This window comes from Labrus mixtus, chromosome 17 (assembly GCF_963584025.1).
Source record: "Labrus mixtus chromosome 17, fLabMix1.1, whole genome shotgun sequence".
Lineage (NCBI taxonomy): Eukaryota > Metazoa > Chordata > Actinopteri > Labriformes > Labridae > Labrus > Labrus mixtus.
The window spans coordinates 10,110,815-10,136,406 of NC_083628.1; the positions used below are offsets into that span (position 1 = coordinate 10,110,815).

A 25,592-nucleotide genomic window follows, 5' to 3' on the forward strand; every position below is an offset into this window, starting at 1 on the left:
TCAGATTTCTCTGTTTTATTGACACGAATCATTAACTATCTCATCTCAGATACAACACATGTCCAGCAAAGCGCAAAAAGAGTGAAAAGCTTTTGTCCTCGGCAAGGGTATACATTTAAACAGCATTATCCTTCACTAGCAGTGGGGGAGAATCCTGACATGAGACAGGATTATCCTTTCAAAGAAAAACTCTCCCTACTACAGGCGCATGATGTGAATTGGAGATACCAGGACCAGGATCCTGGGATACAATACTTGATACATTCTGTTTTTTTTTTTTTTCTTCAGAGAGATGTGAGCTAGATAGATTCCTCCTACACAGTCCAAATAAATAAACACAGAGGCGAAACCGGTGCCAACAGTTACAGTGATACAAGAACATTTGAAAAATCAACAATTGCAAAAGAATAAAAATAAACAAAACAAGGACTAAATAGAACGAAGCAGGATAAAAAGTAAACATCATTTAAAATGCTCAAATCCCAAAGGTATTTTACCTTATTCCCCCTCCCTCCCTCTTTTTTTTTTTTTTATAGTATCATACAGCAAAAGACATTCAGAAGAGCAGACCGGAGTGATAGAAAACACTCATGCAAAGAAAGCCTTTTTCACACACAGTCACTAACACAGGAAAATCATCTCAAACAACAGCGCTGTCAACAGTCAGTGCCTTCAGGTCTTTTATAGTGGATGTTGTTATTGTATGCTGTTTCTCTACAGACTTTTGATTTGCTACTGTACTTGATAAAAAGGATATGACAGGCTTCACCCATTAGGCTAACAAGTCTTCTGACAAGAATCACGTCCCATTTTCCTGTCTGTTCATGGGAATGGGAAGGGTCCAACAGTTTATTAAGAGTCTTTGTTTCAGGACCCCCCCACCCCCACCCCTTGACTAAAAGAAAAAGTTCAGTTAGGAGGATTTCCGCAGAAGCACCGCAGCCACAGGTTGATATTCTGTTATATAAAAAGAAAAGGCGTGATGTTATTTTTTTGGCATCTGTTCTTATTCTTTTAACTCTTATATATTTATCTACTTTTACAATCATTTTCTATGCAGTAAACAATTGAAGAGTTTCATTCCAAAATCAAAACACTTCCAAAAAAGGATGGCATCTATCAAAATAAAGTCCACTATGGGAAAATATTAAAGTTAGAAGTTGTGTTAAGACCTTTTATTTACAAAAACAGTTCTGTTTTTTTTTTTCTCCAAGCAACTCTGAACTTGTGATATTAACATATAAAGCTTTGTTTTCCTTATAACAAATATATCACATTTTGGAATGAAACTCTTCTTATTTTATTTTTTTCAGTCTCATGTATATGCACATTCAATCCAGTTTGCATTCTCTGATGATTCAGTCTTTCGGTAAAAGTTCCTTGATATTATAAATAGAATGGTCTTGCGATAAAGTCTTTTTCTTTCGCAGATATATTTTTGTATATATAGGGAGATCTCTACACAGACAATATGTATTAATGTACGTAATCCCATTTTCCGTGGTTACAGTTCTTCTGAGCGGATAACGTGAAACAGCGTGACATTGTAGAGCACCTGGTGGCCATTGTTCCAAGCATAGAGGGCTCTGTCACGCGGGTTGTAGTCCAGCATGGAAATATGCGAGTACTTATTCTGGAAGGCAATGTCAATGTACTCGTATGTGGAGGAGTTGGTGGAGTAGGCATAGTACACCTTGGTACCTCCTGAATAGCCATTGGTGACATAGAGCGTGCCGCAGATCATAAAAGACTCTCCTGCACTCCTTTTGGGGTGGTTTGTGGTCCAGCTCTTGACGATCTGCAGTGTGTTGGGGTTCAGCTTGCTTAACACAATATTTCCGGCATTCTGGTTGGTTGCGTAGACAGCCCACAGGCCCCCTTCGTCCACCATCAGGTCAATGTCAGAGTGGCCGCCCCAGGCATAGTGATATGCATTGTTGAAGCCGGCATAGTCGAGCTGCCGGGACTTGCTGATGGACGAGGTGCGGAAGTCGAACTTGATGATGACATGGCTCTGGAATTTGTTGAAGTAGATGGAGCCGTTGTAGACCACCTGACCTGTTCCCGACCACGGATGGGGCAGCCGATGGGATGTGAAGTTGTCCGACGTCATGAAGTCCTGCATCGACCTGTACTCCCGAACGAAGCGGTTGTTGTGGTAGCCATCCATGTACCAGACCTAAACAGGAGGGAGGGGAAAAGAAGAATAAGAAACAAACATAGCAGAGATACTACCACAGGTTGTCCAATACTGAAACACCTGTAGGAGCTGTTGGATCAGCAACCCTTATCATCAACCCTTCTGATACTCTGATGCTTTGAGTTCCAGAATCTTGCATTCCAATCATACAGAGAATAAATCAAATCACACCGTCTACAAGCGTCCCAATTAAGTTCACGCTGGGAATTCCTCAAGGAGTGGACGAAGCCGAGATTCAGCAGCTTCTGAAGTCAGTGCAATACAAACAGTCAGGATGACAGCCGCAAGGTGGCATGAGCTGGGCCCTACGGGGGTAATGCCCACCATTCCACATAAAAAGGCCCGTCTCAGCTGCTTCAACCCGGCTTCCTGCTGGCCCCTGTGGTGGTGGGCAGAGAGCTCTTATTCCGGAGCTGCCAGCGGCTCAAACACTTCCTCCGTCTCACCGGGACTGAGACACCTGAAGCCTTTCCTTTACCTGCTTCCTCGTGCTGCTGTGATTGACTAAAAAATGATTCATATAAAAGGAAGCAGGTCTCTGGGGGTTCCAGAGAGAGAAAAAAACTGAGTAAGGAAACGGCAAGATAAAAAGAAATAGAGCAGACCTGTCTGCTCTTGTCAATTACATTCACTCTTCCTTTTCTGGCCTTTTGATAACACACTGCATCTTTTATGCGCTCTGTTCAAAAAGTATTAGTTCCTACAAAAAAGTAGCCTGAACAGTATGCTAAATATAGTCCTAGGCAGAATGAAGCATCACTCTTGTAGTATTGTCGAATACACAAACATTATACAGCTGTGTTGTCCCAACAATTAGCCTCCAGGAAGCAAAGCACAAATGTACACTTTTTACCATTATTTCTTTTTTACTCCCATATGACCTCGACAGTCCTTCCTGTTATGAATAGTCCACATAAAGCCGGTGCACAGAGACGGTGTTATCATTTAGCCATCAAATAAACATTCTTTATTTCCAACTCCTTTCCTTTCATGTCCTCTCGGCAGCTTCTCTGTATAGATTTATTCCTGGCCTTTCATTTTAATGTATTTTAGTGATGAAAGCATCAGACCTGTTTATTGAGCCAACAGAAGCCACTCAGATGCAATCAACTGATTAAAAAGAACACTGACCAATTAACACAGACTCTCCAATTCTCTATTTGTAGGCTGCCTAAACGATCATGGTTTCCTCTTCATTTAAAGTCATTGGAGAACAATTTGTTGCAGATTTTCAATGACTTGTCTCTTGATTAAAGAAGTGTGTAGGACTAATATTGCTTGGCTGCTGTTATTATTTTTGTGCAGGATTAATCTGTAGATTATAATAAACCCAAAGCATAAACTGTGTTTATTGTTTGACCAACAGTTTAAAACCCAATGGTGTTTCTACTTCCGTCTCAAAAATGTCTATCACTTTGTTCAACTACGCATAAAGTGTGCAAAAAAAACAGTGAAAGTTTTGGACTGAAACAAATATATTCACTGTTTTTGTTTTTCGACTATGCACCTGCATGGTCCAATTAGGCATTTGATCGCAAAGTCCAACATGGAGGATAAAAACAAACAAGATTCTGTTAGTGCCAGCTGCTGATTTAGAATGTTACATTTTTTGGGTAAAAACTAAGGTTTGTTAAAATTTTTAATATAGCTTTGTGGAAACACCTTTAATAAAAAATATGTTTTTGCTCACGCTTACCAAACGTTATTGGAAATCACACAAGAAATGGCCATATATAATGTGATTATTACAGCATTATGAAAGCTAAAGGATCATGTGACACATTGGTACCTTAAGCCTGCAGTAACTTGTATTTTCAGCCACTTGAAGCAACACATTACATGTAGATAATATGAGCAAGAAGTGACATTCTTATACATCCTGCAGACTGAGAGCATCATAAGTTTCCCTTTTTTAATCATCTTTTTGGAAACACGAGAAGTGTGTTTGAAATGATCAGTTTGTGGCTCAGATTGCTTTTCCTGCAGGAAATATTCATTAATTTAGCAGCACAATGTTCCATTGTGTTCTCTAACTAGCGGCTAACGTTTTCTGAATTCTCTTACAATGTCTGAAGTTTGGGCTTTACAACCAAAACACTGAGCTGAAAGACAGCAACATATGCTCCATAAATCTGAGTGGAAGTGAGTGTGAAGGCTTTCAACTTTCCAATAACACATTGTCATTTGATCTTGGCATATCTAAAGACATTAGAGGTCACATATTCTTCTTCTTTTTGCACAGTTTGAATAAGTCTCAGAGCTACCCAAAACATGTCTGTGAAGACTTTCTTATTAAATTTAAGAACAGGCTGTTTCTGTATCTATAGCTTAAATGATGGGGAGATGTGTTCAACCACGCCCCTCTCTGGGACGGGCTTGGGTGACTCAGGCTTTCTTGCACAATGCCCAATTGTTTACAGTGGAAACACAGACTCAGAGGGTAGAACAAACACCTAGCAACCCCTCCCCCTGGGGTTACTGCCCTTTGTGATGTCACGAAGGGAACATTTCCAAAAGGCCTGTTTGAGCACACATTTTCTGAGAAAGTGGAGCAGGCAAAAGGTGGAGAGGGTGGACTTTTCTCATAATTGGGGGGTTTGTAGTCAGGCTAGGGACACATATTAATGTTAGAAAACCATTATAAAGTATATTTTGCATAATATGTGACCTTTAAGAATTAGACTTGGTACTATTTGACATTTTCTCCAACTAGTACTGAAGAAATACATACACTTTAGACCACTAAAGCCATCTTTTGATACCTTTCTTTGAAAAAAATAAAATATTTTTGTCTACAGCATCCTTATTTATTCAGCAAAAAGAGATCCAACATCCAACATTTGATGTTGTCTCTGCACAAGCAGCTATATAAGAACTTAGCCTGAATGAAAAACAGACTCAAATTACAAACTAATGTCTTCAACTGCCTAATTAAGTGAAGAGGAGAAAAATCTGAGCGGGAACGTCAGCATGTGTTACTGATGATTCCCATTCAATCTGTGCGACTGTACGTACCCTTGTGTCCCCTTCAGGCGCCAGGGGGTCGGTCATCCAGGAGCCGAACCTGGATCCTGAGGTCTTGATGGTGATCGGTTCGCTGATGCCCGTCAGTTTGCCGCATGCTGCAAGGAAAAGAAGCGAGATGGAAACATCTACAGCGACACCTATTCAAGGTATTTAGAATAATTCAAAATCTATTACCAGGGATTCACTTTCATTTACTTCAAATCCGAATGAGTTTGCCTGAAGGCTGAGGGACTTTGCTGTCCAGCCTGCCTCTGCCTGTCTCTTTGTGTGATGCACTGTGCAGAGCGGTGCTTATTATTCAGTTCACACATGCTAATGTCTGTTTCCCCCTCTCTGTGTGGATGTGTGAGAAAGTGAGAGGAACGGGGAATAGGAAAAGGGAGGGCCTCTGTGTGTTCAGCTCCTGTGTGCTGCTTGTAAGCTGCTGTAGTGTTAATTAGTGTTGATTGAGGTGTTAATGTGGATTTGACAAACCTAACGCTGGGCTGTGCGGCCCTCGTGACTAAGAGCCGTCCCGGCTAATGTTCCCTTTCTAATGAGCACAGACGCAAAATAGAGACACGATTTTGTCCAAATAACGACACCACTGCAGCACATGGATACATTTCTGTGAGGTTATTTCTGCAGGATGGAGGTCAATTACATGATTCCGATGATTTCATTCCATCCCATGAATGTAATGAGTCCTTCCATTATGATAATTCAAAATGTGCTACTGTGGCGATGGCTCATTTCTGGTTTTCATTAGCGTCTTTCTCTGCCAGGCGATGCATCCATTAACCTCTGACTGTAACACTCATCATCACTCTTTTCTTTGCCGCAACTACCATGTTTCTTGTTCTTTTCTGTTGTTGTTGTGAAATGTCATTCTACTTTGCAGTCATTTCATTTTCTTTCCCTTTGTGAACTCAGTTTGTTTTCTCATGCACTCGCATTTCTTTCAATGACATAATAGGAATCGTGAGTTTGGGGCGTTTGTTCGGTCTCCATGTGCAACATATGGCGTGCCTGTGAGTTTGTGAGTTTTTGTGGGCCTCACACCTCGGCGGCAGCTGAGACAAACATTCGGTCACATGAGCACCATCTTCCTACTCCAGAGGGGGTTGAGTTGGTTACATAACCCCACAGTGGGATTAGAGACTCGTCGTAATACACTGGACATTGATTTATTTATTTTCCTCTCTAATCGTGCCTCTATCTTTAGATGACACTACTTTTCACAGCTGCCGGGGAGCCAGCTGATGGATCTGCGTCCTGGAGATTCAGACAGGGTCTAATCCCCTTTTGGCCTGAATTTGGCGAGGCTGACGTGGAGGGCAGAGAGAATGAAAAATCTAATGGGAACTTTATGCTGAAATGTAAGGATTAAGATACCGAATAAAAACTCCAATTCCTGAGGAGTATGGTTGTTTTTAGAGGGTAATTTAGGTTTATGCCCAAGAGGATCCAATTTTTTTTCTAGTTCTGACTTTATATTTACTGGTTCTGATAAAATAGTACTCACCAAATGGAGAATAGTTGCAATAATAATGTATTGGTGAGCCCAAAGTGTGGCAGTTAAGACCATAATCATGAGTGGTCTGACGATCAGGAGGCTTGTAAATCCAACAATCTATATCGCTTACTTCTGAGGTAAAACACAAAGCACAAAAATCGTTCTAAAGTAGAGCTGTGACCTTACATATTTTCACTTTACGTCCCATTCGAGTTGATTTATTTTCGAAGACGTCAGAAAGAAAGAAAATCTGCACATTGTTTTTTACAACGTCAAACATATTGATTCCTGTTGCACTTTCCCACAGCCTCGGTTGACAAGTTCAATTGTTTCATTTTGTTCGATTATAAGTCCCAAAGCTAAATATATTCATCTCAGTCGTCCGTTTAATGAATGAAAAAAAGAAGGACTTACATCTTAGAAGCTGCAACAAGAAGTCACTCTCAGTAAAACTATCAGATTAATTTCTGACAATGGATTCATTGTCACCTTAGGTCAATAGTAGGGACTCAAAGCACCCATAAAAAAACGAGTGCACACAAGAGAGACGCCCAAGTTGAATCAGGAAGTGAATCTGTAAACTGTTATAGATGTTTACATTTTACAAATGGTGGCGCCTTCAAGTTGTGTTCCACATAAGTTTGTCTAATGCCCGTTTTGTTTAAAAAACCTTAAAAATGGACTTGGCCTTAGAGCTTCTGACTATGAGTGACGGGCTTCTGCATGAACACACTAATCCCCGTCAGAGCATTGTTTATATCACATTTCCAAAAATCTCTGGTTTGAAGTGGGCGGGGCTCAGTTGGAAAAGGTGATGACACGTATTAATATTAAGCATTGTTCCCTTTTTGCCATATTAAACTTTCCCTTTTCACCACAGTCCTTCTTGCAGCTGCCCCTACATGCAGTATAACAAACACACTGCATACAGTTGGTATACAATCAGGTCGACTACACCGTCATTACATTGAGCCGTGACCTATAATCCCGTTGCTTATACATCTGTTGCAGCCTGGAGCACATCTGGCCATGCTCTCTCTCTCTGCAGCTCAGTCAATGTGACAGATCTTCTGTTTTGCAGACAGTAGGTAGTATAATATAGTATCACTGGGCATCCAGCAAACATGTATTTTGTCTTTTTTTTTGAACAGATGTTGGAACACAGCCAGAAACTTTCATACTCACCACACCCACACATGACTGCCTCAGTAAGCTGAATTTGCTAATATATAGTCAATTATATTTAACGTTGTTGAGAAATATGGTTATTTATTTTAAAATAGTGTTTATCTTATTGCCTGACTGCTTTTTTATGTTTTCTTTTTCTTTTTCAATCTTTACATCTCCCTGTTCTTGGAAATTAGCAGAAAAATGAAAGTAAAGAGAAAATACATTAAATGGAAAAATGATTCTTTGGTAAAACTTGCCAAATGTCAATTTTAAGAAAAAAGATAATATGTGTGTGGGATTTTTGTAAAGGGGAAAAGTTTAGGGCTGTCGTCTGTGAACTACAATATTACATTACACCTTGTAATAGGATTCTCTATGGGGGAAATTAAAGGTGAAAAACAATGGTTGCAGGGCAGGTAACAGAGGTTTTTATGTGCTGGTATGACTTTCCCTGCTCCATTCATCAGTACTTTGGCATAAAGGGTCTGGATTTGCCTGAAGCCCTCTGTGCCTCCATGTTGCTGGGGCATGACGCGGCGTGATTTATTTATTTGATTATTGCCCAGCAAGCTGGCATGTCCTCTTGATCGATGGCCATTGTGTCCCAGCAGCCGCCGGGCCTGTTAGTCTCTCCGGCACAAAACAGCTTGAAGGACAGCTCTGCAGGGACTCCAGTTACTCTCTTTCACTTTCCCTGCTCGCCTTTACTTTATCACTCCTTCTCATTCTCCCCTCGACGCCTTCTATCAATTCCTCCTGTCGCTCCTTTTCTATTACCCAATACTCAAGTTTGTGCTGCCCTCTCTGTTTTTCCTCTTGTTTTCGCCCTGTTGTTGATCTACCGATGCAAATTTTTCCAGAGTGACCTTCGCAAGTTTCATCTCAATAAGGGGCGTGTACAGGAGTGTGTTTGTGTGCACGATGCATCAGTGCCTCTGCAGTTGAGTGAAGATGAAAGGAGTTGCCACTCTCTGTTCTGCCTCAGCCAGTCCCATGCTGAGTGACCTCGCCTTTATCTTGTCTGATCACACACACACATACACGTTGAAGTCACTCCTAAAGTCCCCTCTCACGTTATTAGCATTGAACTGAAAGTGAAAAAAAAGACCTGACACGACTCCTGCTCAAGTCCAGCAGGCGAGTATCTCAGTTTCGATTGGGTTTCTTAAGAATCCCGTTTTTGTGTTGTTAATGTAAACATCATATCCCGATTTCAGAAAACCGGGATAAGTCCTTATCCTGGTTTTGAGAAACCCGATTTTGACACTGTGGCATGTACACACCTTACTTGGTTACTGACAGCAGCCGGCTAGCTGCGCAGGCACGGCCAGGTGACGTCCCCGCAAAACAAACATGACGGCAGCAATGAGAGCGCCTTATTATGGAGCGACAAAGAAACTGAGTTTTGTGTTTCGCTGATTAAAAAAAAAGAATTTTATACAATTGGAGGTTTAGTGACACAGCGTATTAATATGCTGACCTTTTAAGTCTGTGGTGAAAAGGCAGCAGGATGCCGTTTTCCCATCATGAGCGATAGAGCAAGTCAGGCCACATTGGACAGTAGCCTACTTAAGAAATATTACAACGGCCCTGTCTCACCAGCCACGACTAGGTATCATCACCCGTTGCTCCCTTGTCCTATGTGGTGGCAGTGACAGGTTCACTACCAGTCGCTGAGCCCGCAATATAAGCCACAGTGGTCTCATTTTTCTCAGATTTCTAAATTTCAGCGGTTTGTGTAGTAGTTTATGTAAATGCAATATCCCGAATATGATCAAAACTGGGATAAGGCTCAAAACCAGAATACTCAAGTCCATGTAAAAAGCACTCATTGAGAGCGGCTATAAAATAAACATGTAAGCATTGTTGAAAGAAATAATAACGGAAGCTCTCTAAAGCAAAGGCTATGTCATTTTTTTCTCACCATCACACTCTTGACCGGCTTTACAAAAAGAACACAAAGCTTTGTAACCGAAAAGCTTTTTTCGCAACTTCTTTCTGTCATCTTGACTGTGAATAATTCCAAACAGGAACACAATATACCCGTGATGTGCTGCATGGAAGTGTTTGTGCTCTTGTAATACGTCTTAGTCAGTCTGGTGTGGGTGTGCATCTATTAGCACTGTGGACTGTGACAGAGGTGTGAAGAGACAGAGACAAGGGCTAAAAGCACAGATAAGACTCGGATGGGAAGTAGCAGGATGAGAAGGATGTTGATTCTCTCTCCCTCTGTGCGCTGTCAATTTGTGTCTGCATGTCTGTACCACGCTAAACCCCTGCCTTATTATGAACATCGCCTCTAATCCATAAGGGGAGGTTTGTTTGTGGTACAGGCCTCTGCATTTGTTCTTACACTTCTGCATAACCAATTAGATGAAGAGTTAAAGGATAATTCCACTATTTTTAACCCTTCTACTTTTGCATTTTTTGTTGTGACAAAAACTTTTGAATTGCTCCATTAGATCCCTTCAGCTGGCGGCTGCAAAGTAAACTGCGATTGCTGCATTTACATCCTTTGGGACAAGTGTTCCAGACCAAAGTGGCTCCACAAAAAGTGCCTCTTTTTGCCACTGACAGGCTCCAAGTGTCAACCAACATTAGGTAAAGGATCCCTTCAGAGACACACTATTCTAAGACCAAAGAAGTTTGTTTTCTGACTGGAAACAGCCTTTAAAGTGCTCTGCTCGAATCCACCTGACTAAAGCAACCTCGCAAAATGCCGAGGATTTTTGTCTACTTCTGATTGATGGTTCGTTTTTCAGTGTTCCAATAATAACAGGTTGTATATGGACTAACAATTAAAAACACCAAAGTCACAAAATAACACAATCAACCTGACTTCAAGGTGTAACGGTAGATCAGCAGCTAAATGTTCTTCAGGGTTAAATTCCTTTTTTTGTCAAAAGAGTCTGGTAGCTTTAAAGGTATGTTACTGGTTAGGAATAAAAAAGTTTAAAAAAAGGATCTCACCATTACAAGAAGGTCGATCTTTATGGGGTTCGTTTCATTAGTATAGACAGATACTATGAATTACAATCTCAGCCCATCAGTGTCAGAAAAGAGCCCTTTAGTGGGCGTACTTTGAAGTGGAACATTTTCCATCAAAAGGGATTTTTGTACCTTTGAGCCATTTTTACTCATATATATTTAAAATTAGAGCCCAGGTTTAAAATACCAATATGATGCCTCAAAAGTTCCTTTTTAGGACTGTCACTGATGAATATGCATTATAGATGAACATTTCAATCATGAATGATTCTACAACATTTCAGAAAGAATTTTGAATCCCTCATTTTCCAGATTTGAGACATTTACTTTGTCACTAAATGTTTTAAAAAATAAATTCCAAACTCAAATTTGACTAAGTGTAACCAAATCAGCATTTAGCTTTTGAATCAATAAATCACTTGAATGGATGAACTGATGGATTATTACACTTTTTCACCATTCGCCAATCACAGATGGTTTGGCACCATTGCCTTGTTTTTTGGTTTTAATCAGAAAAGTACAAATTATCAGGACTAGAAGTCAAAGAATGGAAATCCAGTTATATGAATACTTAACTAGCCCTCTATTTAACTTCATTCTTTATAATAGTGGGATTTAAGATAGCTACTGCAAAAACAAGTTTGTTTGAGAGGGAACACGTACCAATATAAAGACAGAAACAGTGTAAATGATCAGTGTGTTATAAGACTGTACGATGCATTAGAGGCGTGGAGTATTGCAGCTACACATAATGACCCTGTGATGTTCTGAATCATGTAAATGTGCCTGAGCATCTCTCTCTTCTCAGTCAGAATGGAAATGTTGCATGCCCGTGTTTGCAGCAGAGTGTGTGCCAACAACTTTCTGTGCCTACCTAATTTTTGCATGCATGCTCGGAGTCTCTCCTCAAGATTTGACACTCTGTTGTGGAGCTCCTCGTAGTCATAGGCCCCCATCTCCTCCTGAAGTTCGTTTAGAACTGACGTCAGCTCCTGGACCTCCTCCTTAAACTGCAATACCAATTTGGCATCGGCTTTGTACTCCTCCAACACTGGTATCAACGGTCTAATCTCGTCCATTTTCGTTTTTATGGCCTGAAAGGATTAGAATGAGCTCGGTTGAGTGTCATGCGCGACAAAAGGAGACTGTCCATAAAAGAAAAAAGAGCTGAAAATAAAATCAAACACCTGTCTGAACCTGACTACTCTGATTCTATCCTGCCTCTCCACTGACATGAAGACCCCCTGTTTGTGGCAATGTTCAGTGTTTGTGTGTCAACAGCTGTGGTGCAGGTGTTTGTGTCTGAGCAGACAAACCCGGGGAATATTCTCCGCCCGCTGGACGAGCAGAGCAGGTGGCTCCGTCCCGGCAGTGAGCAGCCGTTAAAAAGCAAGCCCTCGGTACACCGACAACAATTGGGAAAGCTCTTTATTGGTCATCATCGTTTAAAATGCAACATTGTAGTAAGGGTTACATGCTTTTACATGTCACACACAACAAAGTGTCTCGAATTGTACGTCTATAGTTTTACGTAGAGATTTGTTGAGTAACCAAATATGCATAGACAAAAGCCAAAGGAAAATAAAATGAATAACAGCCATTAATAATAATAATAATAATAATAATAATAATGTATTTACGTTTAATAAAAAGCTTTTAAATGGAAAACTTTGACAGCAGTAACATGCAGGAAGAGATCAGTGGTGGGTTGGTTTGGGAGAGGGGTGGGGTTTCTTAGTCTTAATGGTGCTAGAAAGGTAAAATTAACTGTTTGACGCCCAAATGCTCTCAGTACTGTGGCCCAGTTCAGGGGAATCTGGAATTGACCTGCCTCTTCTTCCCTGTGGTTCTCTTTACATGTCTTAAAGTTAGCCCTGCAAGCAAGAAAATGACAAACTGTTGACAGGGGCTGGAGCTTGCTAACCTAGCTAACAGACACACAAACAAACAACTGCACACACACTTTGTATTTGCACTTAGGACAGGTTACAGACAATTGCGAGCATGCGCTGAATGTGGAGTTGGATGCATGGGGGGTTGTTGAGCATGCAAGGGTGACAGGATTCCTAAGTACAATGCACGATACAAACATGAAGCTGCTTTAATGTAAAAGTCAAAATACAGGTAAACTAAAGCAATGCTTGAGTTGCTGTTTGGCAACTCCAAATATGGAAAGGTATCATTTACTGTATACAAGAAGATCATGACCACCATCATGTCAGCCATTGGTTGGTGGTCTACCATTTCAAACCTCAATTTTGTTGTTTTGCCCATCGCCATCTTTGTTTCCTTTTTTTTTTTTGGAATAACTATTGATTATAATTGAACAATGGGGTGGATAGGCATTACTAGGTCTCAATTGATGTTGCTGGGGAAGCAACTTGTCAATTAAAAGTAGCCAAGCCCTGAAAGAGAAACAGTTTTTTTGGTCTATTTTACATCAATTTCAATACATCCATCTTCTCCTTTGAAAGAAGACTTTGAACTATCGATGGAGACTGTAAAGTCATTACAAAAATAATTTCTACCATGATAAATCAACAAAGGGTAGGTTTTTTTATCTGGTTGCAAACAAGCATTGCTTCTTGTTTCAACCAGTGGGGTCACCACTTGCGGGCCATTGGACAGAGTGCATTGCTTTACTTTACAAAGCATGAGGCTATGCTTACTTTTTGTATACAGTTCATGCAAATAAGAAAATATAGTGAAGTGCTAATAGGTGGCATCAAATATCTTGTCATATCCAAACTTGATTTCTTGTCTTTTTTTCCACTACATTTATTTTATAGCTGCTTTAAAAGACAACATTTAGCATGTACTATGCTACACCTAAAACCTAAAAATCTTAAATCGAGGGCTGAAACAAGTAGTTGACTAATAAGTCAGTTTATTGATTGGGAAATAATTGTCAATTATTTTGAAGAGTCCCTATCCTGAATACTTATCATTTCATATTGAAAGCTCTCGTGTACATGCTTGAGTTTTGGTACCATTAAGCATGCTAACGCTAGCAGTTAGCCCTAACCATGATCCCTGAACTTGAGAGCAATCAAGCAGTCTATAAACTGGTCAGTTAATTGAAATTATTATTATCATCAAAAATGTTGATAACTGGTTCAGTTCAGTCATTTTCCAGTAAATTCTTTATTTACAGCTTTGCAACTGTTTCCTGCATTCCCTGACTTTGAATGTCTTTTTGGATGGAACAAGTAATTTGATGATGTCATTTGATGATCATGATTTAGGCCATTTTGAACATGGTCACTATGGGATCACAACAAAAGGCCATGTCTGATGGGCTACAGAGCAGCTATGATTCAATGGGCGGTTGGAGTTAATGGCCGGTTGTCTGTCTCCGTACCTTGTATTGCTTGGCGATGTTCTGCTTATGGTTCTCCTCCACCTGCCTGAACTTGGTCTCCAGACCACGGAGCTGCACCTCCATCTTCTCCACGTATTGCAAATCCCTCTGGGTTCGCTGGTCAAGGACCTGGATGGACTGGGTCATGTTCTGGACCTGAGGCGCCATATGGACAAATTGGACATAGTTGTGGAATCAGTACTACTAATGCTGTAATTAGAGCACTGAGAGTGAGAGAATGCAACAGATTTTCATTATGTCGTTTTGGCTCCACTTTCTCCTCGCAATGATTCACAAACTCTGACATGAGGCCAACTAGTCAGGGGCCTCACACGCATGGTGGAGGTGTAGAGTGCATACTGTTAAGACATTTGGTTTCTCCAAAACTGTTACAACCCAGACACTCCCAAAGACACGGCACTTCTTGATTTTGTTCATTATGTTTGAAGGAAATCATCATGGACATTTACAGTGTCTGGTGATTATCTCCATCTTAATGTGCTTAGTTTTCCTTTTCGTAAATGTGGTTGGCATAGCTTCAAGTCGACTGGTATTGAGCTGTGTTGCATCATTACATGTGCTACTTTGGATGTTTGCGGAAAAATAGAAACTCAGGCAATGTGAGCGTATAGCTGCATCCCATGATGCCAGTTGGGTTTCCAGGGAGCTCATTAGAGCATGATTCCTATTCTTGTCCGACGGGCAGAAGGAGAATTGAAAGACCAAAAACATGGGTAAGCCTGTACTGTGTATGTGTGCAGTGTGCAGATTTTTGTTTCTGTGTGAAATAACTGCGTGTATTGTGCGACTTTGATTGGCAGGGTGAGCTGATGTTAAGCTGTACTTACCTTCTCTAACAGCTGCCTCAGTTGTTTGGTGCGGGCATCCCGTGAGCACATGGACTGCTGGGGCGCCACCACCGTGCAGACACACCTTCCCTCGCTATCTTGGGCCGAACTGTACACCTGCCATGACTCCTCAGGGATGGCTGGCAACACCTGAGGACATAGACAGGATAAATAGGAGGGAAAAGGGGCCAAGGGGCGCAAAATGTGAGCAGCAAAAGTGGCCGAAAACCACAAAAATTAAAAAAAAAAGTATACATTTGCAGCTATTGTCACAGTAAGTGCATCGACCCAATCTCTCTAAGGCTGTATTTCATTTATCAGGCTACACCTGTTTCACAACATTTTTTTTTTAAAAGCCACACAAAGGAAAAATACAACCAATGTGGACTGAAGCTACAGATTCTCCCATTATTCAATGAGCTGGGTGTGTGAAAGCTCAGAGTAAAACTGTGTAGAGTATGACGTCAGAAAAGAGGGATTTGTTCCCCCCCTTTTCCAAGAGGGCGACAACTCCAGTTACCAACCTGCTGACAGACTTGGAAAGAGAAAGATATACATGAAAGCATCAGCATTTAATATAAGTGCTGATTAATTCTGTAAGTGAGAAGGAGTGACTTCACAAAATGCGGAGAAAAAAGGAGCAATTGCAGCAGCTGTCAGTCAGCTGCACTGTTTTCTACAACAGGATGTGCTGACAGGACAAAGAAAATCACTATCAAGCACCTGGCTGCTGTCTCAGATTTCCGCTCTGCTAATCAGTCAAGGCTTTCACACAGGATACTGGTAAATATGCCAAATTAAATTCGAGGTATTTTCACAATACCTTGCAGACACGGCAAATAAGGAGTAGAAAACACCTCTCTACATCCACTTTATAACATGTTTTCCTTCATCTTCTACACCTTTTGTTCTCCATTCTAGTGCAAACATCCACTTGACAGATCGCTCATGTCATCCTGGCACAGGAGCAGCTCAGGAAGTGCCAGCATCCTGACAGAGAAACAAAGAAACGCTTCATCTCGACTCTACAACAGTATCTTGGCTTTGAGCGCCTCTCTCATTCACACAGACCCGTGAGAGGACTCCTGCTGTTTCAGATGCAAAGAAAAACCTAGATTGCCTTGAGATTTGAGGTGTCAATCCTAGTTTTCCAACATGTATCACTCTTTTATATCACTGTGAGAGGAAATAAAACCCGACTGATAACTTTCCACTTAGTGCAGGAGGCTCATATCACAGAAAGAGCAACAAGAAGCGGCTGGAGCGACATCAAACGCAGGAGGAGGATATCTAAAATGCGTTTCCAAATCGTTTCTACTTTCGCACCCAATTTCACCTCTTAAATTGCGCACCAAAAGCGCACACGTGATGCCTATCTTGGTAGTTATTCAACCACAAAATTCATTCAGAAAAAAAAAGCCAAGCAGGTGCAGGAATTACGCGCGCACTTACTCCTGTGCTCCGGTCTGGGTACCCTCCTTGCGCCGCCGTCAGCTTGGTAGTATTTAGCCCCACCAGAGAGGGGAGGGTCTGCGACATCCAGTTGGTTATCATCGCCATGGTGCTGAGCACGACGCCGATCTTCAGCAAAGGCACCGACATCTTTGCTTTGCTTGGGACAGCTCTGACTTTTCTTCTTCTTCTTCTTCTTTTTTTTTTTCAAGCCGTCTTCATTCTACCGAATCCGGAGAGAAACAAGGGCGGAGAGGCATGGTGCAGCCCAGAGCAGCTTGCTGTTTCACCCGGGACTCCGGCTCGGCGGGTCGTTTTTTGGACATCTCCAAGGAAGCTGTGGCGGTGGACGCGACGTGGGGAGAGACGACCGTGAACAAGAGGGTCGAGAGGGAGGTAAATATGCAACACTTGCTCCAGTTTGGCAAAAAAAAGTGGGTAAAAAGCAGAGGGATTCTGCTGGAAACGTCCTTTGGATAAGCTCCTCTGTCTGCGTTGTCCTGCACACTGCTGCCTCACTGCTTCACAGTTACTATTTCGTTCACGCCCGTCGGTCCGCCTCCTGCCTCTGCGCTCTGTGATTAAGTGCCACCGACTCCACACACAGGCTGCTGCTCCAAGTGGATGAGAGGAGGAAGGAGGAGGTACTACGGATCTATCTGTACCGCCAGACGCAATGATGTCAGCCAGGTTGGAGTTGGTTCGTGGTGTTATCTGGGATTGCGCTTGAGTCGCTCATATAGCTGCCCAACTCTGGCTCTTTGTCCCCAGAGACATTGACAATGAGCAGTGTGGCTGATACTGACTCTTAAGGGATTATTTAGCGCGCACAATGACATTTCTTGTTTTGCTGGCCTAAGAAGGCTCGCCTTACTTCTTCGGACCTATCCGGTTAAAACTAACTAACCCTCATTTTAACCACAAAAACCACCACAATGCATGGCTACACAATGTGAGAATAAACACACGTTCCTGCAGCATGTCTCAGTTCAAAGACAGCTAGCTCTCAGTTCATGTTTAATTGACGGGGGCTTCAGATGCCTCGAGCGTTCCAAGCTGAGCTCGAGCTGTTCATTCTTTAGACTCTGGCGCCATCGTGTAGCTGATTGTGGCGTTGCTGACATCAAAAGTGAACGGCTATAGAATAAGAGAAGGAATCATCAACCATGCGAAAAATGTGTTTCATTAAATCAAAAAATAGATTTCAGTATTCGTGGGACAACTGATTGACTTGCATTTACCCTATATTGTAATGTTTATGCACTAAATATATGCGCATATGTGCAGTAGGCCTTTATAGTGTAGATTTGTTTTCTGTATGTGTATTCTCTTGTTAAGAGTTTATTCTAGTACCTTTTAATCTGTATTCAATGGGACATGTGCATAACTATATTTAATGTATTTTAATTAATAATGTCACTTCTTAACGTTTTGTCTATACATTTCTTCAAGATTACGTGTATTTCTTTCTCTTTTATTAATCCTGCACAATAATTCAATCCATCCATCTTCCCAGTTCTCTAGCTTTTACGGTGTATTCATATCCATCCCCTTTTGAACTTCCCATACATTGCCATGTTTCAACTGAAAATTAAAATGGATTGTTTGGAGTTACATGCGACGGACCAACACAAAATTGTCCTTTATTTTGAGGGGCAAGGGGATATTACCCTGTGTTTAAATGTTAAATTACACAGACAAATATGAAGAGCTTTGAGAGCTTTGCAGTGGAACCCATAACTGAGATCAGGTGAAACCATCACCTTCATCACCTTCATGTTGACCTGGGAACCATTTATTCCTCTTGTTTGTCTATCAAATGGCTAAAAAAGAAAAAAAAAGCCCCAAAAAGTCTATTGGAATCCCAGGATGTGACATCACATGTAGAAAAACACGAGGAATGAGGATGGAAGGCATTGTAAAGGGTGGTTAAATGGATGTTTAGAATTAGATCTCGCAGACATAACTCATAATGTGTGCTCATGTCATCAGCATGCTTAGAGGCTAATGCTGCAGCCTATGGGCTAAACTGCAGCACTGCATGATACATGAGGTCCCCAGAATAGCGGCGAGTGGCTCTGTGTCCACTGTTATTTCTGTCAGCGCCATAATGCATTTCCCTGGTAAAGTGAAAGATAGAAGAGAGTGAAGTTTGCACTCACTGCACATCTATATTTCACCCCCTCTAACCCCCCCAACCCCCATGTGTCTCTCTTATCTCTCCCACTTGTTTATGACCTTTGAGGTGAGAGCTCACAGGGCCAATGGCTCCAACACATTGCTGTGAAGTATCGACAGAGGGCTCAGCTCGTCGCTTTGAACCGCTGCTGCCTAGAGTCCAGTCTAGTCTGGTCTTGTCTGCTCTCCGTGCAGCACAGCAGTTCTAATGAAAAAAATACAAATTTTACAAAAAGATGAATGTATAGATCCTTTTCATGTTCCTCATTAGAGGTGAGCAAAACATCAATAAGTATAGGTCAAGTCTGTCATATAGAGTCCTGAGTATCATACACACTGCAGGAGAATTACCGCAGATGCACAGATTGAAGACGATTGATTCAACGGAAAAAGCAATCATTCATTTTGACTATTTATCTGTAGTAATTAAAGAGACATTTGCACATTAAAAAACACCATCTTTCAGTTGCATTGTGCAATGTCTGTAAATTGCATCTTTAGTCAAACCAACAGTTCGGTCATCATAATCAGCCAGTTAAGAAATCAGAGAATCATCAAAATCATACATCCATTATCAAAATACTCGAAGGTTATTTTCTTTTGACTAAGTCGTTGACAAATCAATTCAAAGCTGAATCTCTCACCTTATCACGGAAGGGTTGGTAAATAATTCTGTGTACATGATCTCACTGTGAATACATAATGAGTTTGTGTAAGGGAGGTTTGATCCAATTACATGATAATCGTTTATGTTTCGGTGCTGTGTACTGTCAGCGTCCCTTCAAAGTTATGTTCCATTAAAAATAAAGGGCACACATTAAACTAAAGGCGGATAAAAAGAGTAAATGTGACCGGAGGAAAAAAAACAAGAGGGTGTATCTCCCAAGGTAATTCAATAGGATAAAAAAACAAAATAAAACGGAACACAGCAGCCTCAGATTGAAACATTACACATTAAACACTGTAAGATTAAAGCTTAATAAAAGTGGTATTTCAGATTCAGCTATCAAGCCTTACTGTGTTAGACTGAACAGGTGTTTCTATTATACTTCTCCAATGTACGTGAACCACACTTGCACCCTCGAAATCCAAAGTAATAAATGGTCATAAAGTGGTGAAAAATCCCATTTCCAGCCTGCAAGTGAACTACAAAATGCACCGTGTCTCCACCTACTCCTCTTCTGCTCGCCTTCTTTCACTCTCTCTCACTGCTTCCTCACTCAACCAGCCATACTGAATAATAAATAGCTTCAACCCCAGCTGCCAATCACACCACGCATATTGCAATTCAGCTCAACTCCGTCTCAGTTTCTCACATAAAACCGGACTGATTTTCTTATTTAAAAAAAAACCCCGACTTGTTAAAATGTTCCCCTGCTGGAGCCCTTACAGCTTAGATAGCCGTGAGCCTGACATAGACATCCTTACTCATGCCCGCATGTAAAACCCTAACATGTGCAGGTGTTTGCATGGTGGCTGTTTGTAGGATGGTATGTAGGTTGCATGGTGTCAAAGGGGGCAATGGCATGGTAGCGCCATCTGTTCAGTCAGGTGTCTGAGACATGCTTAAGGATGTGGGCCTGAAGCCGAGGGGGAGCCACTAGGTGAGGAACAGATGCCGCTTCTCAGGCTGCTTACTATTCTTCTCTGTGTGAACACCAGGCAGCAGCCAAATCCTTAGGCCGAGGGGATAGAGGTGAATAAATGCGGGCGGAATTGGAGGAGGAGAGTGAACTACTAATCAGGTGTCTACCTGCTCCTGCAGCCAGATGTTAATAAAAAAAAGAGTCACAGATGCCCAGAGCTATCTCAAACTGTGTGAGACTTTTGAAGCAAGCTGGTTAACGTGGTCATTAAGAGAGAGCAGCATTGTTCGGCATCAAAGGTCAAGGCCAGACTGCCTTGAAGGCTTTTTTCACCCCCTCATGTGTTGTGATACAGAGGCCAAACGGTATAGTACTATCAAAATAATCTAGCAACATTCCATACAATACCATACCATGCCTTTCAATACCATACCATACCATACCATACCACACCACACTATACCTTTCAATACCACACGATACCATACCATACCACAAGATACCACACCACACCACACCATACCATACTATACCTTTCAGTATATTCCATACCATACCATGCCATGCCATCTTTAGTCATGATTTCATATATCATCACAATATTCTAGTGACATCACAATACAATACTAGTCATTTTTCAGAGGAAATTTTATAACAATACTTTAGCCCTGATATGATATTTTTTTTATTTTAAACATTTCACCATATACCGAGAAGTAGGCTAACGTACGTATAATGTGGTGTATTCCCTTTTTGTAACTGCAGATTGCATCCTTACAGGTAAACTCCGGCTTCTTTTAAGTTTTCGTTTACAGTTCACAAAACTAAACTTGCATTATATCATGTACAGACCAACTCAGCTGAATGCACATTGTTAGGGACTTATTAAATACTAGATATGTAATAATTTATTACATACAAGATTCATAGCTTTATCAATACAATATTACATGCTGTATCACCCACCTCAACCCCTTTCCCTGTGCACCACAGGCGGTGGGTTAACATCATTACACTTTTCATACCAGCCTAGTTCTCTTTTTACTAGCCTAATGGAATCATTAGAGGCCTGATGATACGATATTATGGCAATGGTATTATGACATCATGACAGAACATGATTTAATATTATTACCATTGCTATATTGAGTATGGAAAAAAAACACAGATTGTGGTTTACTGCCTTTATTTAACTGTTCGCTATGCATAGTGCATTTAAAAGTCGTTGTGTTTATTATCATGGCACCAAAAAGTGTCATTTGTTACAATAATAACGGATAACAAGGCTGTGTTATCTAATGAGAAAAGGTTTTTAGACAATGTTAAGTTCAGATGATTGACTGAACTATTATAATTATTTTTGAACAGTGCAGCTTGAAAATGAAAAGACCAGCGGTTGTAAACTGGACATGATTTATGAAGTAATGATGCCTTCATTTGCTATTTTATAAACCCTCTGGCCTCTGCTGACTCCCCCAGAGATAAACTCAGCCACATCTACTGTACTGACAAAGAAACGTGGTGTTCATGTACAGTGTTGCCAATAATTATTTTGTTATGGCAATATTGTTATGCATGTGTTGTGATGTGTGTCATATTGTTTATTGCCTTCTTTCAACTGCAAACTACATCCCAAAGTAAAAAAGCTGTCAATGCCAGTTAGTGGGATAACAAAAAAGTTTTCATTCAAAGTAAAGTTCAGATGCTACTGAGCTGTTCCAGGTATTTTGAACGACAAAGATTAGCTTGCATTTACATATTTCTCTTCATAGTCATAAAAAATCAACGCATTATCAATACAATATCGTCTGCCAAAATAGCTCATACTTTGATGTATGTTTTTTTCTTTCACCCACCCCTACTTATGAGCAACCTGGCGATACAAAAGCCTCACTATTTCTAGCTACACCTCTCACTCTTTATATCTGTGTTCAAACAGATATGTGCGGAGGCCTGGTGGTGTTTGAGGTTTCTATAGCAAGGGCAGTATAAATAGAGCCTGTCAGTGTCTCGTGTGTTTCTGTTCTCCTGGAAGAGAGCAGACTAATATCGACTTACCTTCAAACAGATGTCACACCACTCTCAGTCCATCAGACCAACACTGTCACCGTAACACGGGCCCTGACCCGCACGGTGCAGGGCTCGACTGTCATGAAAACCCAAAGTGAAACACGCTCTTCTTCCCTCCCTCTCTTCCTCCGGACTGATGGCTTCCATCAATCAGTGCAAACAGCCCCATTGTTCAATTGTGTCAGCATCTTTGTGCACTCTGCAGCTGCACTGTGTGTGTTGTTCAGATTATTGGCTGCACATTTTGATGCTTCAGTAAAGGGAGGTTCCAGCTTTGATTTAATTACAAATTAGGCTACACACGTGAATGTCAAAACCGAGCTGTTGCGCCATGAATAAACAATGTCCCACGTACAGCACACTGACATTCCTCATAAATTTTGCGGGAAATCAATTGCCCGGCATTTTTCCACCATGGCAATATTACATCAATATTGTTCTAACACATGGGTTATCAGGGCCAGCCGGGTTTGTCAGCAACCTACTTTCCAACACATCTTATTGAGTTTGTCACTTGCAGTGGAGTATATTACAGAAACACAGGGGACAAAGATTCATTTATTGATAGTACCTAAGTGGCATATTTGATTTTTGTTTTTTTTCTTTTCGCCTCCAATTACACACCACAATTGGATTCACGCAAGAGTGAAGAACATGAAATATGACTCAAGCAAGGGCAATTAAATCATCAGATTCTTCAATCTAGTGTTGGCAGGGCCTGGCAATAAACAAACCCCCTCCCTCACACACACTCTCTCTCTCTCTCTCTCTCTTTCTCCCAACCTTGAGGATTTATAATGGCAACAGTTTTAATGCAACTGTTATATGTATTGCAGCAAATTGCCTTTTTAGACAGCAGGAAGTAATTCCAGTTCCTGTAAGAAATCACTGTTTACTACTGCTGAGTTGATTTGCATTGCTGGACTAAATGTCCTCTTTCCTCCTCACACACACAGAGTCAACAGTCACTCACACACACTGTGGTCACTGAGCATGCCCAAAACCCCTTCTTTGAGACACTGCATTTGATTGAGGCGCTTTGATTTAAGAGCAACAGCCCTCAATCAAACAACGGCCTGTTTTACAGAGAAATCTACAGGCTGCTTTGTATTTGAATAACCGTGCAGTTGATTGATGTGGCTATTTGCTAATGAGGAATTTGACAGATCGAGCATTATATTCCCCCAATATCTGGTGGAAAGACAAAACAGGGCTCTCTGGATCTCCCCGTTAAGCACAATGTATTCACATCATGTAATCCCACCCGTTAATCTGTCTAAGCAGGGTAGAGGGCTAATTCACCGGGGCTTTTTATGCGAGGTTACCGGGTAATCTCTCACAGGATCTGGAGCCAATTAATACACGATTTAAGCTTTTTGTTTATTTTTTAATCAGGAGGTGGAAAATGGCGTTAAAGTAAGAACCTACTTGGGTGAGTTCTGTGCCCATGATGATGAGGAGAGTCAGAGTCAGGAGCTTGCTCGCAGGCTGCATCTCTTGCCTCCGGTGTTGGTGGACCAGCGGTCTCACATGCAGATCGAGTCCCTTTGAGTCCCCCCGCGCGCAGCAGTCCTTTCCTCCTCTCGTGCGTTTCTTTTTTTGTTTATCGCTATTGTTAATATTACAACTATTTATCCCTCAGAAACCCAGAATCCGGCAGCGGTAGATGTGTTTCGCGGACTCGTTCCTGTGCATATTCATTTCATATCGGGAGCCCTCTATCTTCCCTCGATGCCTCTCCCCTCCGCTCCGTCCCTTCTGCGTGGCCGCACTTATTTCTCGCTGCGTCGGGCTGGGATGAACATTGGGGCTTGAAGACGCGCAAACACTGTCGTATGCACGGCTATAAACCTTCACTCCCGGTATCGCCAAAAGTTTACCTCCCCGCCTCAAGCTGCCGTATAAGCTCTCGATGAAAAAATGAGAGAGTGACGGCGCTGTACATGGTGCTGAAAACGGAAGTTGCATCGTCGGGAGAGGGAGATTTAAAATTGGCAACAACACAGGAGGGAGAGCGCCCTTCCAATGTGATATGCATTACGTTATCCTATGGAATATATCACTGCTCATCATTTTTTCCCTCATTGGACTGAATTTGATGTTTATTGAATTACTGGTTAAATAAACTATTTCTGACAGTAAATATCAGCAGCAGCCTATGTCCCTTATGTATTTTATGTATCTCATTATATTTTAGTGGCTCATGCATCACTGCATTATTCTCACTTTGGGGAACTTTGTTTCGGGTTCTTATCATTTTATCTTACTGCATGCATACCAGTGTTTGCGTGGCATCACAGTTTTATTCACCAACACATTTTAAAACTCCTGTGAGGAGTTACTAACTGGTCTCACTGAAGTCACACTGAATTTGATGGGGATGCTTTGTTGTGACCCGAACAAGCAAAAAAACGCCATCAGCGACAAAACTGACTGTTTATATGGTTCTTTTACGTGCCTGTTACTTCACCCTGTAGGGGGTAGGTGTCAGACATTAAGAATAACAGCACCACATCCTTTTTTTTTTCTTTTACATTTTCAACAGCAGATTTTGCAGAAAGTGATATGTTTATTGCTAAAAGAATATTTCTGGTTAGAAAACTTTACTTACACAGGTGCAAGGAGAAAATCAGCAAATTGACAAGACATTACTTTGTCCAGAGGGGGTGCCCAAATCATCAAGTACTTAAGGTTACCCACAGTGTGTCATCCCCAAATATTTTCATCATGTCTGAAAAAAATGGAAGCTAAAAAACTGAATTAAAAACACATATCTTTACTCTTAGGAAGCAAAGTATAGAAATGTTGATTTTCTAGAAGTATTGAGGGCTTATACTGAGGGAATAGTACAAATACAAACATGCAGAGGTAAGAAAATATAAGCAGTAAACGTTCTTTAAACAAAAAAACTATTCATCAAGCAACAGCATCAAACCTGAAATGTTTTATAATTTGGATTTTAAACTTTCCACAATTAACCTCAACATGTTCAAAGGTTAAATCAGCGTTCTTAAATGTTAACACCCATGGAGCTAAGCAGGACCTTTAAATCTAAGTACTTGGGTTACAAGCACATGAATTAACCCTGTGAACAAGGACACACTTTCCCCCTCTTGAACCAGTCGGCCTGTCACTATGCTTTGTTCCTTTAACTATATGCAGAACAGCACTTTGATACTTTAACACTGGGTCTCTGTGTGGGCAGTCTACACAGTTG

The 25,592-nt window shown here is 41.2% G+C and overlaps 1 protein-coding gene across 2 annotated transcripts; it reads right to left on the reverse strand.

The window, feature by feature from the left end:
• Positions 1–24,372, reverse strand: olfm1b (olfactomedin 1b). 2 transcript variants are annotated; one of them, XM_061061051.1, is made up of 6 exons: positions 23,804–24,372; positions 15,090–15,239; positions 14,242–14,397; positions 11,755–11,974; positions 5,216–5,322; positions 1–2,179 (listed from the first exon to the last, which is right to left on the reverse strand). In XM_061061051.1, exons 1-6 carry the CDS (start codon positions 23,867–23,869, stop codon positions 1,505–1,507), a joined length of 1,374 nt encoding a protein of 457 aa, XP_060917034.1. In that variant the 5' UTR covers positions 23,870–24,372; the 3' UTR covers positions 1–1,504. The 2 variants fall into 2 exon arrangements, with proteins under 2 accessions (XP_060917034.1, XP_060917033.1); XM_061061050.1 differs by lacking the exon at positions 23,804–24,372 and adding an exon at positions 16,542–17,121.
• Positions 24,373–25,592: the final 1,220 nt, after the last annotated feature.